At 41.3% G+C, this 15,343-nt stretch overlaps 1 protein-coding gene across 1 annotated transcript; it reads left to right on the top strand.

The window, feature by feature from the left end:
• On the top strand, window positions 1–11,321 carry BIRC2 (baculoviral IAP repeat containing 2). Its single transcript, XM_068670018.1, has 9 exons — window positions 1–316; window positions 1,578–3,607; window positions 3,721–3,820; window positions 4,980–5,058; window positions 5,783–5,831; window positions 6,867–7,109; window positions 8,329–8,583; window positions 8,718–8,759; window positions 9,622–11,321. Exons 2-9 carry the CDS (start codon window positions 2,734–2,736, stop codon window positions 9,813–9,815), a joined length of 1,836 nt encoding a protein of 611 aa, XP_068526119.1. The 5' UTR covers window positions 1–316; window positions 1,578–2,733; the 3' UTR covers window positions 9,816–11,321.
• Window positions 11,322–15,343: the final 4,022 nt, after the last annotated feature.

Consider the following 15,343-nt stretch of genomic DNA (forward strand, 5'->3'; position numbering starts at 1 on the left):
CTGAGGACCCGCAGCACCGCGCCTCGCCCCCGACACCGCCACACGCAGGGAGCCCCCCGCCGCCATCTCAGGCGGGCGGGACGGAGGAGGAGGAGGAGGAGGAGAAGGAGGTGGCGGCCGCCCTTTCCCTTCGGGCAACGCATGCGCTCGGCAGCTCCCGGGGCTTTACCAGCGTCACCGCTGCCAAGGACGGACTTCCCCGGGCCGGGGCGGTGCCCGAGGGGGCTCCGCTCCCCCTGAGCCCCGTGGCCGGGCGCCCCATATAGGCTGGGGCGGGCAGCCCGGCCGCCTGCTGCGGGGTGCCGGAGCGGAGGCTGTGAGTGAGGGGCTGCGGGCTCGGGGGTGCGGGACGCGGCCTGCTGCGGGGCTGCTGGGGATCCGGGGAGACGCATCACGGAGCGGGGAGGACGGGGACAGGGAGGGGAATGGGGACAGGGGGGAAAGGAGAGGTCCTGAGGGAGCTCCGGGGACGTGTGGCTGCTCCCCCCTGCTGCGTGTCCCTACAGCAGCCTGAGGCAGCTCGCCTCCCCCTTGCGTGGTTTTGGGCTCGTTAAATATTGCTTATTTGGGCTTAATTAACTTCTCGGTGTCGCTGCGGGGTAGCTGGGGGGACACACGAGCTTTAGTGGCCGGGAGGTTGTGGGCGTCGAGGCTGTGTAGGGCTATAACACACGGTAATGCTAGAGGCGTGTTATCAGGTAACAGCCCCTGGGCAGTCAGCGATTCCCGGGGCACATCGTCGTGCTGTGATACAACTCGCTTTTTTTGGCTTTTCCCAGTCGGGAGGCTTTTTGGGCTAGCGCTGTGCAGAGACCTTGACACCTCAGTCCCAGCTGCACGTGGCCTTTGTGCCCTTGTTAATCTCTTCCTCGGGGGTTAGGAAATGAGTGGGAGCACTAATGGGGTGGGTGACCGTGGTAAGAGCTAAAAAATGCACAGTTTTCCTGTAGGGGACTTTTCTGAGGCTGTGTCATTGTGACAAATATGTCCATTTTGAGTCTTTCCTGGAGGAACTTGTTACGAATTGATACTGCAGAGCAGACTACTATATATATTTGTTTATATAATTATAATATATATATTTAAAAATGTGTGGACTTTGTTCTTGGCTGAATTTTTTGGTGAAGTTCCAAATTTTGCTGAAGTTACCCTTTTAAATATAGTCAGATCTAGTTAAATAATAAACTTAAATAGCCATAAAATAAGCCAATATAATAAAATTGGATCCTTATTGCTTGAGATTCTGCAGCCTTAAGCAAATTTAAATGGGTGTACTATCTTCTGTACAAGACTTTTCCTTTATGCTGATACAGCTTGTGGTCAGGCAGCCTGATTCATCCATCTGCCAAACACTTCTGCTTGTGGATTAAACAGCTTTGCATGTGTGTCAGTAGCAGAGAAGTTTTGTAAAATCCACTCCATGTGACAGTACATGAAGTTGACTTCCTGAAACTAACTAGCTGACATCTCAAAAAAGCTTCATCTGCAATTTTAGTGCTTCAGTTTGTGTAGTCTATGTAGATGTTATGTACACATTGCTTTGCATTTTTTGAAACACTGCTCTTCCTTCTTTACAGGTTTTGTTTCACCCAAAGGAGTTCATTGAAGCTACAGACATCTACAGTTTCTTCTTGTGAACAGTCATTATCAAATATGGAGACGTAGGCACCTTAGAAGGGACTTCAGTCTGAACTCTGGGAGGTAGTTCTGTGCACAATAAAGAAACTAAAGCTTTATTTTTTTCTCCTTTTTTGAGGTTTGTTTGTTTTATAAATATGGCACACAGCAAAAACTTAATTTATCAGTATAAAGCATTAGAATGTCCTGACACAAAGCAATTTATTTATGTTAAATGCGATAAGTGCATACTCGTAACTAAGGCACCAGGTTAAAACTGAAATGTTCAGCCTGTGCTGACAGTGTTACAGACAGAAAAGCCTGGGGCTCATTAAGACAGTATGTTCTTGTCAGAGGCAATGCATAGGATTTATGCATCTCATAGCTGAATATTTGATGCACGTGAAGTGACTTCTTAAGTATTAACAATCGCTACAACAATATGCAGATGTTGAGGGTGTTTCTGGCAGTTCAGTAGTAGCAGATATACCAGATCAGTCGAGTAATGTCAGTTCAGAGGCTCTTTTGAGCTTAAGAAGCTGTTACTTTCAGTTTCCTAATGAGAGTTAAAAACTAAAATTTTGCATGTGTGTAGTTGTCTAGGGTGCAGTAGATCATAAACCACTTGACATCATTTTGAACTGTAACATACTATTTAATTTTGTTTGAAGCCTCCCCCTCCTCCCTAGTTTTAGTTTCTTTATTGACAAAGGATTTTGAAAAACCCATCTGAGGTTTTGTCCTCTGGACTCAGCCTCTACTAGCCTGACTAATTGACGCTGCTCTCCCAGATACAAAGCACAAGGAAAGCATGTGATGCGTGTTTTCAAGGGACAGTCCTTTTCCTTTTAAACATGCTTTTTTAAATTGTTGATGGGATGGATCAGCTTTTGTGCAAAAGCAGTTGTATAGACCCAAGTACAAGAACTCTTCAAATGTTTGAAGTACGTTAATCATGTGGCTAATTCTATTCGTACCTGTATTGAAAGTTGCACATAAATATTTCATTTTCAGGTTCTTACTTTTACACAGGCAGGGGTTATTCAGAATTGCCTTTAATACACACAACTACCTCCCAGAGGAAGACTTGTCCCATTTTTCCAACAATACTCCATTATGAACATAATGGAAAATAGCCCTTTCTTGGCTAGCATGATGAAGCAGAGTGCTCTGTGTGGTGAACTGAAATATGATGTATCCTGTGAACTCTACAGAATGTCAACATTTTCTACTTTCCCTGTGAATGTGCCAGTGTCAGAACGGAGCCTTGCCCGGGCTGGGTTTTATTACACTGGTGTGCAAGATAAAGTTAAATGCTTCAGTTGTGGCTTGGTGTTGGACAACTGGCAACCAGGAGATAATGCGATGGAAAAGCACAAACGGCTGTATCCTAGCTGCAGTTTTGTTCGGGACATGATTTCAGTGAACAACCTCGGGCTGTCCTCTCATTCTGCCTTTTCACCTCTGGTCACAAGTGGTCTCTCATCATCTCTACATTCCATGACGCTTTCTCCAAGCTTCGAACAAGTTGGCTATTTCAGTGGCTCTTTTTCCAGTTTTCCTCAAGACCCAGTAACTACTAGGGCTGTTGAAGACCTCTCACACTTAAGACCTAAGCCTCACAATCCTTCAATGAGTACTGAAGAAGCCAGAATGCGCACTTTTCATGCATGGCCCCTGATGTTTCTCTCGCCCACTGATCTGGTGAAGGCTGGCCTTTATTACCTGGGGACAGGAGACAAAGTTGCTTGTTTCTCCTGTGGTGGTCAGTTGAGTAACTGGGAACCAAAAGATAATGCCTTGTCAGAGCATCGGAGACACTTTCCTAACTGCCTTTTTGTGGAAAATCTCACCCGAGACCAAACAAGTTTCAATGTTTCAAATGTGAGCATGCAGACCCATGAAGCACGCGTTAAAACATTCATAAATTGGCCAACCAGGATTACAGTTCAACCTGAGCAGCTTGCAGATGCTGGCTTTTACTATGTAGGTAAGTAATAAGACCTAGTATCTCTGATTTTATTCATACTGTTGTTCCAACATTTGTTTTAAAGTAACCTGTGTAAATGTTTGCTAGATATTGCACCTTATTTTTTTTTAAAGGTCGCAATGATGATGTCAAGTGTTTCTGCTGTGATGGTGGGTTGAGGTGCTGGGAATCTGGAGATGATCCGTGGATTGAGCATGCAAAATGGTTTCCAAGGTAACTTGCAAACTCTTTATCGTAATTTGTTCACATCCTTACTGCTTAAGTACTTTTAATTTTGGCAGCTATATGCTGCACTGAATGTTTTTAATTTCACCATATAGTGTACAAATTCATTCTATCACTTGGATGAATTTCATGTTCCTCATTTTAAAACCTCTGAAGTGCTAAAGGTGTCTTAAAATGCTTCTTCATTAATCATGATACTTAAGACTTTCCACTTCATAACTAAAAGCTGTGTGCATCCGTAAATCACTGTTAGCAAGTGATGCTGCATTCTTAGCGAGCATAAGTAGATAAGGGAAGCACTCAGAAAACAGGTGGAGGAGAAAAAAAGCTTCTGAGAACTGAGGCAGAAAGAACTTAGAACTTCAGTCTAGTTCTGTGCACACATTGAATGCTCTTGATTGAGCCTTTCAGCAGGTGTGGTTTAGTCTCATAGGTGTAGGAAGGATTGTGAAGAAGGTTTCAGTGACTGTTAACGTGTCTCAATTGGAAAAGTGACAGAAATAACTTGTGTATACATTCCCTATAAATGGCAGTTGCATACCTGACTGCTCTCTGAGCCTGTGGAAATCTCCGTGTTCATCAATGACAGAAATAGCTGCACTTTCAAAGGCAATTTACCAGATCCTGTTGGATACCAGATGCTTGTACAGTTAAATGACTACTTTGTTTCCCTCTGTTATGCCCGGTCAATAAATGTACTTAAAAAGAGATAAAACTCTACATTCATGAAGCAGATCTGGCTTTGGTAGTGGTGTTGAATTTTGATATTTTTTTAAATGATTTGAGTAAGAGAGAGAACAATAAGAAGGTGAGTTAGAAACTTTATCACTGCACTCTGCAATGAAGCCAACATGGTATTTTTTATGATGTGTCATTTTGATTAAAAGTGGTGGTGGAACGTAAAGCTGTTGCATTTATATAGGTAAGATTACTGACTGCTCAACATCATGGAAAAGCTTTATTGAAGTGTCACCAGGTACTAGGCTACATCAAGCTTACAGTTAAGAGAACTCTTCTCTTCCTTCACTGAGCTTGAAACCTGCATTTAAATTATTTTGTGCTATTGTAGATGGTCTCATTCTTCTTTGTTTTAATTCTTATTGGGAAATAGAAAGTATAATTGAATACATATTTGCCAATCTTTCAGGTGTGAGTATCTGCTTCGCGTAAAAGGAGGAGAGTTTGTAAGTCAGATTCAGGCCAGGTTTCCCCATCTGCTTGAACAGGTAAAACACCTTACTGTTTTGTAACTTTTGTTTTTTTCCTTGTTGAAGAATGCTGTGTTCTTTTTGGGAGTTCCATATATCCTTCTGCCTTATTTCTCTATATGTTTCTCCTAAGTTTCTCATGTGGTAAATGTTCTTCATGGGCACAAAAAAATAAATCAGTGCTGAACCATGGCTAATGGAACTGAAATATTGGAACTTACCCTGTACAGGGTTACTCATGGAAGGAGTTTCATGAGAAATTATTAAGTAGGTGGTATAATATTATAGTAGTAATTCAGGGGTTACAACACCCGGTCATTTACAGACAAACCTTTGCTCCTCATTATGAAGCAATGAGATCCTTTGAGCCTCTGTGTCAGGAGAAGGAAGTTATAGTTAGGTAAGTTTTGGTGAACAGTGCAGATCAGCAATTGGTATTTCAGAAACAAGTCGCATGGAGTTCTTAATTGTCTGTGCAGCTCCTCATAGCTGAATCGTTACTATCCATACAAGATATGACAAGAATAAGCTGAAATTCTTAATAGAAGTAGTCAGCACTAACTTTTATATTGGTTATGTAGTTGAAGAAATTGAGACTTGTGTAACCATACGTAAAAATACTTAACTGATATCTTTCAGATAAAAAGCCCAGCCCAACTTCTTGAGACAAGAAGTTGCTAGAATGGTATGTAGAAGGAAAAGCAATTCTTAGATGATAATGCAGTTCCATTGTGTTTTACAGCTCTTGTCAACTTCTGATACACCTGTAGATGAAAACATCGATCCCCCAAGTATGTATATTAATATAACATGAAAAGCATGTTTCTGAAGACCCTCAGCACTTTGCAGACTTAATGATAAGCTCTCCAAAACTAATTTATATAGTGAATCTTAGGCTTTCTTGGGAACAACAATACTATAACTGTCTATGTAACATTAAAGGACAGACAATGTGAGACGGATATGTCTCAAAGGAAGCTCCTTTGAGACATATCAGCTTTCATTTTCCTTATTTACATACTGCCATATCCGGCTTAGATTTTAGTTTTGAATGCTTGGCACTTCCTTTATTTTTTTGTTTCGTTGTTGGGTTAAACAGAAACAAGTCAAGCTGGAGTTTGCTAAATTTATCTGTGGTATTGACCTTGATGGAGTAGTTGCTAAAGGCGTCATGCAGTTAATCCAACTCAATTTCTAGGCATGGAGCTAAGTGAATAGTGAGCTGAGTGGCAGCGTTTGGAGAAAGGTTAGGACAAGCTGTTAAAGTTAAGTCCTTGAGTTCCATTGTGTGTGGAGCTCCAGTTATGGTGGCAATAAACTCCTCCCAGAGGGTGAGTAGGAGATACTATCGTAGTCCCTGCTGGTTGAGGATGATGAGTCAGTCCCATGTGCCTGGTGCTGAGTAAGATGGATGGATTGATTCTAGTGCAATTGCTTGCACTAGAAGCCCTGAATTTTGAGTTCCTAAGTCAAGATGCTTTTTAAGGCTAAAGTTAGACATGACTAATAGTGTGTTGGGGGGAGGGGGGAACTACAACCTGAAGACACAATAGGAGCTTCTGTATTTCGCTGGAGTATCGTAGACTTTATTTTTTTTGTGAAAGCGTGACATGGATGAAAGTTTATCGTGGATTTAGTCCAACTGAATGCAAGTAACTAGTTTTAAAAATGGAAACCAATAACTAAAAAGAAGTCTGTTTAGTCATTGAAATTACTAACTTTCTAATGTTAGGTATTGTGTGTAGGTAATGTTGATGTGTTATCTTGTAGGTTGTGTGTGTATTCTGTTCTTTACCTTATACGCAGTGATTTTCTTCTTTGATTAGTCATTCATTTTGAACCTGGAGAGAATCGTTCAGAAGATGCAATCATGATGAACACACCTGTAGTTAAAGCTGCCTTGGAGATGGGATTCAGCAGACGGCTAATAAAGCAAACAGTGCAAAGTAAAATCTTGGCCACTGAAGAGAACTACAAGACTGTTAATGATCTTGTGTCTGATTTGCTCACTGCTGAAGATGAGAAGAGGGAAGAAGAGAAAGAGAGACAGTTTGAAGAAGTGGCATCAGGTATGCATAAGGAATGAATAAAAATGAAAGCAGAAGTGGTTTGTATTGTTCTGCTTTCTGGCCTGATTTTTATAATTGTTTTTATTCACAAAGTGATTTAATTTACTTGCTCTTACAATCAACTTCTTTAAGAGCATTATTTGGCAATCTGTATTGCTAGCAGTCTCGTGATTATTTCTTTCCTTTTCAGGAAGATGGTTCATATAGGTTCCAAGAGTTTAGAATCACCTTATTCTTTCCACAGGAACAAAGACATACTTTTTTAATAACTTTGTGTGCCTATTAATTAAATAAATTGAAACAAAATACTTTAACGTACTTTTCCTTTTCCTTCCAAATTTGCCTGCTTTTTAAGGTACTTGAACTGGTGAGCCAACACTTTCCTGCTCTAGGAGCTGGCTAACTTTTACAAATATAGGTTCTGTAAGATTGTCAAAGGTCAGCTTTTCTGTCTGAAACAACCATGCAGGTCAGATATTGAATGGTGTTTATTTGATGTACCTTTTATGTTCCCTATTGTTTCAAGACTATGTAATTTTTTGAAGACATCCCGCCACTCCCCCCCCAGTGTTTTTAGAATCTTTGAAGCACTAATGAAACTTCTCAACTACAAGTTGAATTAAAATGGCTTCCTTCCTACTCATATATTCTGCCACAAAAACAGAGATGGATTCAGCCATTAAAGCTTCAAGAGACTTTATTTTTAAAATTGTAATAGACTATTTAAAAAAACAAACCCTCCTGAATCTAGTTGTTTTGTGCTTCTGGTTTTCTTGCACATAATTCTGTTGGGCACCTCTTAGAAAAGCTTGATCCTATCTACAGCTTGGTCATGGTTTTGACCATCACTGACTGAAGTTAACCCGTCAGTTGTCAGTGGGTTAGCATTAGTGTTATGCAGAGGTGTTCCACTTCTTCTCTCTGCAATTCTGCAGAGCATGACTAGTGTGAAGTTAAACAATATCCCCTCAAACTATTTAATCTAGAGATGGGAGCCAGAGGCCTTGTTGATTAAAAGGCTTCAGCTCCAGAGCTGCTTGTATGTATTTTTCTTAAGTATGTTATTTATGTAAGTACTGCTAAAACTTCTTGAGGTCTTTTTAATGCTCTTTAGTAAGTGAACATTTCAAGTAGAGTTTATAGAATGTGTCAGTTACTAAGCAAAAATGCAGCTTGGAGTACTGTTTCTAACAAACACCCAATCCCCTTTCTATTCCAGATGATTTGACCTTAATTCGGAAGAACCGAATGGCTTTATTCCAGCGTTTAACATGTGTACTTCCAATCCTTGGGAGTTTACTGTCAGCTAAAGTGATAACAGAACTTGAGCATGACGTTATTAAACAGAAGACTCAGACAGCATTGCAAGCAAGGGAACTGATAGACACAGTTTTAGTGAAAGGAAATGCAGCAGCCAGCATATTCAGAAACTGTCTACGAGATTGTGACCCTGTACTCTACAAAGATTTATTTGGTATGTCACTTTTCTTTAAGGTTATAAGTTTATCGAAGACTAATTTGTGCTGTCTTTGCAATCTAAAGATAAAAGTCAGATGCTGTTGGAATGTAGATTAGTGAAATGACTTGGTTGTTTTTCTTTTATTTTAGTGGAGAAGAGCATGAAGTATGTTCCTACAGAAGATGTATCAGGTATCTTAAACTCTACTTTCTTACTTTAAAGGGTATTTTGGGACAATTGGCTAACATCCTAAAAAGAGGTTAACTTTAGTTAAGAAATGGATTTTCTTGTGCTTCACCCTCTCCCTGATTTATATTGGTAATTTTGAGATAAGCACATCTTAAGTGCATCTGCAGGCTTGTATGTAAGTCTATTTGCCTTGAGCCATACACTGTGCCTTACACAGGTCCCTTTGCACTAGGAGGTTGGGTTTTTTGGAGCTCCAAACATTCAGGCACATACTGGGCTTGGTCCTGGTACAAGTTCTCATGAAGGCATTTGGTAGGGATCAAGCAGTGAATAACAAGCTAACGTTTTATAGGAGGTACCATGATTTTTACTTTTCCAAAGTGGGTTATAGCTGTCCTAAGATCTTGTTTGGCCAACAGCTGGATGAATAAACTTGTCAGACTTGAGTTTGAGTTAGCTCTAATTCTTACTCTTGTAGTTCAGATGCATATGAAACTTAATATGTTAACAGACTTGCGGAAAAGTATACAAATCTGAATATAGCTCACTTCTACCGGTCATTGTGCTCTGTGCTTCTAATATCCAAACACAGAAAGTACAGCATATGGTGAAATATAAACATAAGTCTCAAGAACTATAGCTGGTCTCCAGTCCCTGAGCTGTTTGTTGTCCCTTACAAATGGAAAGTACAGACTGGTTCCTTGCATGCTGTTTTCTGAACTCTGGAAAGTGTGCTTATTTTCTCACTGCCATCTATGTTTAGTGAGCATAGTCACATTCAGTTTCACCCTTTATTTTCCAATCTACTCTCTAAGTAGAATGCATGTATATTCAGGCTTCTTAAAAGGTTAACTTTTTTTCCAGGTTTACCCATGGAAGAGCAACTGAGGAGACTGCAAGAAGAAAGAACATGTAAAGTTTGCATGGACAAAGAAGTTTCCATTGTCTTTATTCCATGTGGTCACCTAGTAGTATGCAAAGAATGTGCTCCATCCCTCCGAAAATGCCCTATTTGCAGGGGAACGATAAAGGGCACAGTTCGTACATTTCTTTCATAAGGAAGGAAACTTGCAAAAAGTCATCTGCCGGGCACTGAAGCTTAAGCCAGCAAAGTCTTGAGAATGGAAAATTGTGTTAAAGAAGATGATTAATCAGCTACCTAACACTGTTGTGTAATGAAGTATATCAACATTATGAATATACTGGGTCTTCCTTGCCAAAGACAATTTCTATTTATAAAACTAACTCAGTACTAAGGTGATGTTTCTGTAGCTTTCCTTTCTAGGGAAAGCAACTTGATTAGTATGCCCTTATCTGTTTGAATAAAAAAAAAAAAAAAAAGAAAAAGACCTTTCTTGTCAAGTTCCTAAAATGGAGCTTGGCATAGCTCTTGTCATGTTTTTTTTTCATCTGGATGTGTGGTGAGCTAACCTTGGCTGCTTGCCAGGTGCCCAACAGGCTGCACTTTCACTTACCCTCAGCAAAGTGAGGCAAGGGACTGTAGAAAAGCCTGTTAAATCAAGATAAAGCCAGGGACATTGACAGTGATGTTTGAGCATGGGTGAAACAGACTTGACAGGGAGCAAGGCTAAATTAATTTATTGCCGATTAATAAGAGTAGGATAGTGAGGACTCAAAAGTGAAAAAACTACCTGCCTCGTCTTCCCAGGTTCAGCGTTACTTTTAACTCTTCTACCTCTTTCCTGTCCTTAGTGGGACTGGGGGTTGCAGTCGGTTTGTAACACTAGTCTCTGCTGCTCCTGCTTACTTAAGCTTCTCACCTGCTCCAGCATGGGCCCTTCCCATGGGCTCCAGTTCTTCAAGAACTGTTCCAGCACAGGTCTGTACTGCATTTCCTGGAGGAAGACTTGCTCCAGTGCATGTTCTTCCCTAGGGTGACAGTTCCTGGTGGGAGCCTTCCTCAGCGGGTGTTCCATGGGCTGCAGCCTCCTTCAGGGTGGTGCATCCACCTGCTGTGGCACAGTGTCCACCCAGAGCTGTAGGAAGGATGGCAGCTCTGATGTGGTCTTCCATGGGCTGCAGGACAGCCTGCTCTGCCATGGCCTTTTGCTCAGGCTGCAGGGCAGTCTCTGCTCTGGTACCTAGAGTTGCTCCGTCCTCTCCCTCACTGACCTTGGTGTCTGTGGGGCTGTTCATTTCATTTTCTCGCATGTCTCTCAGCTGCTGACGTGCATTTTTTTTCCACTTCTTTAATATGCCATCAGAGCTGCAACCAGGGTTGTTCATTGGCTCAGTTTTGGCCAGCAGTGAGTCCATTCTGGAACTGGCTAGAACTGTCCCTGATCTCACAGAGGCCACCAACATCCTTGCCTTGTGAACTCAGTATGGGATGTGAATAAATAGTTAAGATAGCTGAAGTTTACTGTTAATAAACAGCAATCATTACAGTTCTGCTTTGGCTTTCTTGTGGACAGGGCGGAGAACAGAGGCTAACTGTTGCAGGAACAGTGAGACTTTTTAAAACTTTGTGTTGAGATATTTGTGTAACGTGTATTGATAATAGTTTATATGAAGGCTGAATTAAAATATTTCTACTTAGTAAATGAGTGCTTGTTCATTCTGTTCCCATCGTTGGATTTTCCTCTGCAGGCTGCAGTGACTAAACTCTTTTCCTGTTGGAAGTGGTGGTATTTCTTTTTTTCTGTGCTCTTTGGAAACAGAAACAGCATCTGGTACTCCCTTCTGTCTTGATTTTTCAAAGAGTAGAAATCCTGGCCAGATCTAAGGATCTTAGAGATGAAATGATGGGTTTGCTTGCACAATTAAACAGTAGGATCTTCCAACCTCCTTTGAAGTCTTGGGGCTTGCATTATAAACTGGTAATCCAATGACTCCGGTTTCCTTAATGATTGGTTCTTCACCCTTTTCTGCTCTGGATACGTGGACTTGCATAGTAGATACCTCCAGGGGGAAAGTTCATCGGTATTTTTCAAGGACATAGCATCAAACAGTGGGAGAAGAATACTGCTGGGATAACTCCATCAAGGCATGCAGCGTTGTCAGTTTGTCAGACTTCGTGAAACCAGTCTCTCTAAGTCATGTTAGTGCCCAAGTACAGGCTTTTCCACCTTCAGACCTGCCAGCAGTAAGGTGTGTTTATTGTTTTTTTTCAGTGTCTTACACTCTAGTGTGACATGAAAATGCTGAACCTCAGGTTCTAGGATGAGTGTGTGTATGTGACTGGTTCTCATCACTTCATATGTGGCTGTTATCTGTACCTGTTATCTTTTGTAAAAGGGGCACCTTATGTATGAAGGTAGTGAAGTCTATACCTAAGAAAGAACTTGTGCAAGAGACACACGTTGTGCTGGCTGTAGTGCCTTACCCTGTGAAACTGTTGCTTGGTGTTTAGAGCAAGACCTGCATTAAACAGGGAGGTGCTTGTCACTAGCAGACACATTTCCATTCATAGAGATGTCACATGGTTGGCATTTGTACACATCTTTCCTGTTGTACATCTGCACTGTAATTTAATGAAAGCATCAAGTGTCCCATCTAAGTCTCTAAAAGAAACCTCTGGGTCTCCTGGCTTAACCAGCTGCCATCCTGGGAAATCTGCTCGCGGAGTTTGGAGTTTAGGCTTCTGGGGAAACGATTTTTGAAGTACCCTTGCTTTGCTGTCTCGGGGAGTTGAGGAGGGAGGGGAAGAGTCAATTGTCTCTCTACCTATTTTTACTGTGAAATTAGTGACACTGACTTGCAGCCTCATCCATTCTTCCATAATTTCTGCAGTGCTGTGTTTAATGCTGCACAGTAGCTGGCACCCTACCTACTGTAATGCTTTGATGTACATACCTTGCAGTACATAGGATTCGTTAACTGTGCTTTTATCCAGCTGTATTACATGTACGTACCCTTCTTTTAATTTTGCATTTTAAAAGTGTAAATATTTCAAGCATTGCATTCAGTTTTAAGCTGCTTTGATTAACATCTTTTTGCTTTTCTGCTTTTGAAGTTTCTAGAGGTGCTTTTGTGTTATGCAGCAAGGATTAGAATAAGGTTGATAAGGTGTAATGTGCGTGATTTGAAATTTGATGCTCAAACTCAGAAAGTAATAATAGTAGAACCATGTGTACTTTCTACCAATTAAGATGAGAGCTGGCAGAACTGGAGGGGTCATGCTCACACTAAGTGTTACCATGTAAGCCCTGTGCTTGAACAGGGAGCTGCAGAAGATTAAAACGTGATGCTTGGTGCAAGGACAGGAGGCAATGGGCACAAACTGGCACACAGGGGGCTCCCTCTGAGCACCAGGCAGCACTTCTGTGCTGTGTGAGTGATGGAGCCCTGGCACAGGTTGCCCAGAGGCTGTGGGGTTTCCTCCTCCACCAGGCATCTCAACTGCTTTCTGAGAAGTGGAAGAACTTGACCTAGAAACTGCTGGGTAAAATCTGTTGACCTAGTTTTGGCAGGGAGGCTAATGTAGGTTGCAGCTTTCCATTACTCCCCACTGTGATGGTTGCGGTTGCCCTGATGGGTAATGCTCTACATTCGAGCAGTTACACTAGTAACTAACTGATTGTGGACTAGCTGACCATGCTCACACTTCTTCCTGTGGCCAGCTCCTTCTTTGAAAGCATATTCCAAAGCTTTCACAGGGAAAGCTCAAGAGCTGTGTCTATTGGCAGTGCTGATACAGTAAATGTTCGGTGACCAGCAGGTCACAGGAGTCTTCCAGGAGGCAGCAGTCCTTCCACCCACCTGGCTCCCAGCTGCTGGTCCCATGGCTCGTGCTGCCAGATGTCAGTGCTCCATGTCCACCACGTGGCTTGAGCTGGTGGTGAGCATTGACTAGGAAGCAGAGCTCTCTTCAAGCTGAAGACAGCATGTGGTCCTAGTATCCTAGAACTTGCCAAAGCTTTCTGTGCTTGTGTACTTTCGCATAGTGTATGGACATCGTCAGAACAAAGATCTCTTCCTTTCAGGTCTGTGTAGTTTGACTTAACCAATGCTTTACTCTTTCCACAGAAAGAGAAAAGAGAAATACTGGATACTTATGGAGAATACGGCATTAGTTAGGATTGTGATTTGGCCAGTGGACAATAGCTTCAATTGTCAGTGAAAAATCAAGCCTTTAGCAAAGATTGTCAAGTATGCAACAATAGTAGTAAGAAAGTACCCCCTTAGTACAGACACTTGCTGGTTTTCTATTTTTATGAACCCCATCTTCCTCAGTTTTTCTTCTAAAACTTCAGAAGTACCCTTCAACTGATTGCTGGCCAGGTGCAACACCATGGTTTCCAAGCTGCTTGAAACTTTCCATGGATGTAAGGTCAGAGCAAATAATAGACAAATTCTTTAAGTATCAGAGTGAGATTATATTCCCCACTGGTCTTCTAAACAGATGCTTAAGAACTTCCTGAACTTAGTCCCTTTTATTCCTTTGATTTTTGGAGTTACTGGATTTGACATTTTGAGGTATAGTGATGATCTGGCACTGAAGGATAAGGCTCATCTTTGTTCAAAATGCCTTACAGTGACACAAACACTAAATTCTAATTCAGGCCCACGCTTAGACACTTTTAGGGTCACCACAAGGAATTTGCTCTGTACTCTGTGAGAACAGTCAAATGCAGACCTAAATTCATTTAAGTTTCCTGTCTTTAAGACTGCCATCTCTGTCACGCACATCAGGGTTTGCTGGTTTGCTCTGAATGGCTGAGTGTCATAAAGAGAACATGTTTATATTCTCCCCAGGTCTGTTTTCATTCCTATCCGCTTTTGTAGACACTTACCTGTATTCTACTTATTTTGCTTTTGGCAATACTTGATTTATAAGAAATTGTCATCTTGTTGCTTGTATCTTTTTCAATAAACCATGTTAAGAATGCTAGGTCTTCAGGGCAAAAATAGAGAGTGGCATGAGACTGTAAGAGCTTTAACAGTCTCTGAACATGAAGGAAGAGGTATGGAAGCAAGTTTACAAAGGGATACAAGATCGTGTTACTCTGATAAATAGACTTCTTTTTTTTTTTAATAAATAAATACCTCATTCCTGTATTTCTGGACTGCCTTAAAGCCTTTGATACAGAGGCCCCATCAAAAAATTAATCTAGAAAGGTTATGAATTGGTACCAGAGTACAGGCTGAGGGAGTGCTGCATAGAAGAAAATGACATTTGGAAGGAATGCAGAATGCTGAAGTCCTGAGATTTGGTCATATGGCTGAGCTTGAATCATTTTTTGTTACTTGGGAAGGGCAAAAGTAACATTCATGATCTCTGACCAAAGGTTCTAGCCCTGTTCTGCAGCTAGTGGATGACTTCAAGATTGCATTAGTAAGTGTAGGAAGTTTTATTAGGGAATTACAAAAACGTGATTTTTAAGAATTAAAAGTGAGCATTTAAGTAGTGTGAAAGAACTGTAATCGATGTCTGGTGATGGTATTAAACTACAACGCTGTAAATGCAGTTCTGTGATGTGTCACCAGAGGGATACCTCATAAAAAGAACTATGAACCACATTGCTCAGGGATCAGTACTGTTAAAAAACAATAAAACAAAGCAAACAAAATAACAACTATAGAGTCCTGTTGAGTGAATGGACAATAAACAGGTGAATCATCT

This window comes from Anas acuta, chromosome 1, assembly GCF_963932015.1.
Source record: "Anas acuta chromosome 1, bAnaAcu1.1, whole genome shotgun sequence".
In the NCBI taxonomy this organism is placed as follows: domain Eukaryota; kingdom Metazoa; phylum Chordata; class Aves; order Anseriformes; family Anatidae; genus Anas; species Anas acuta.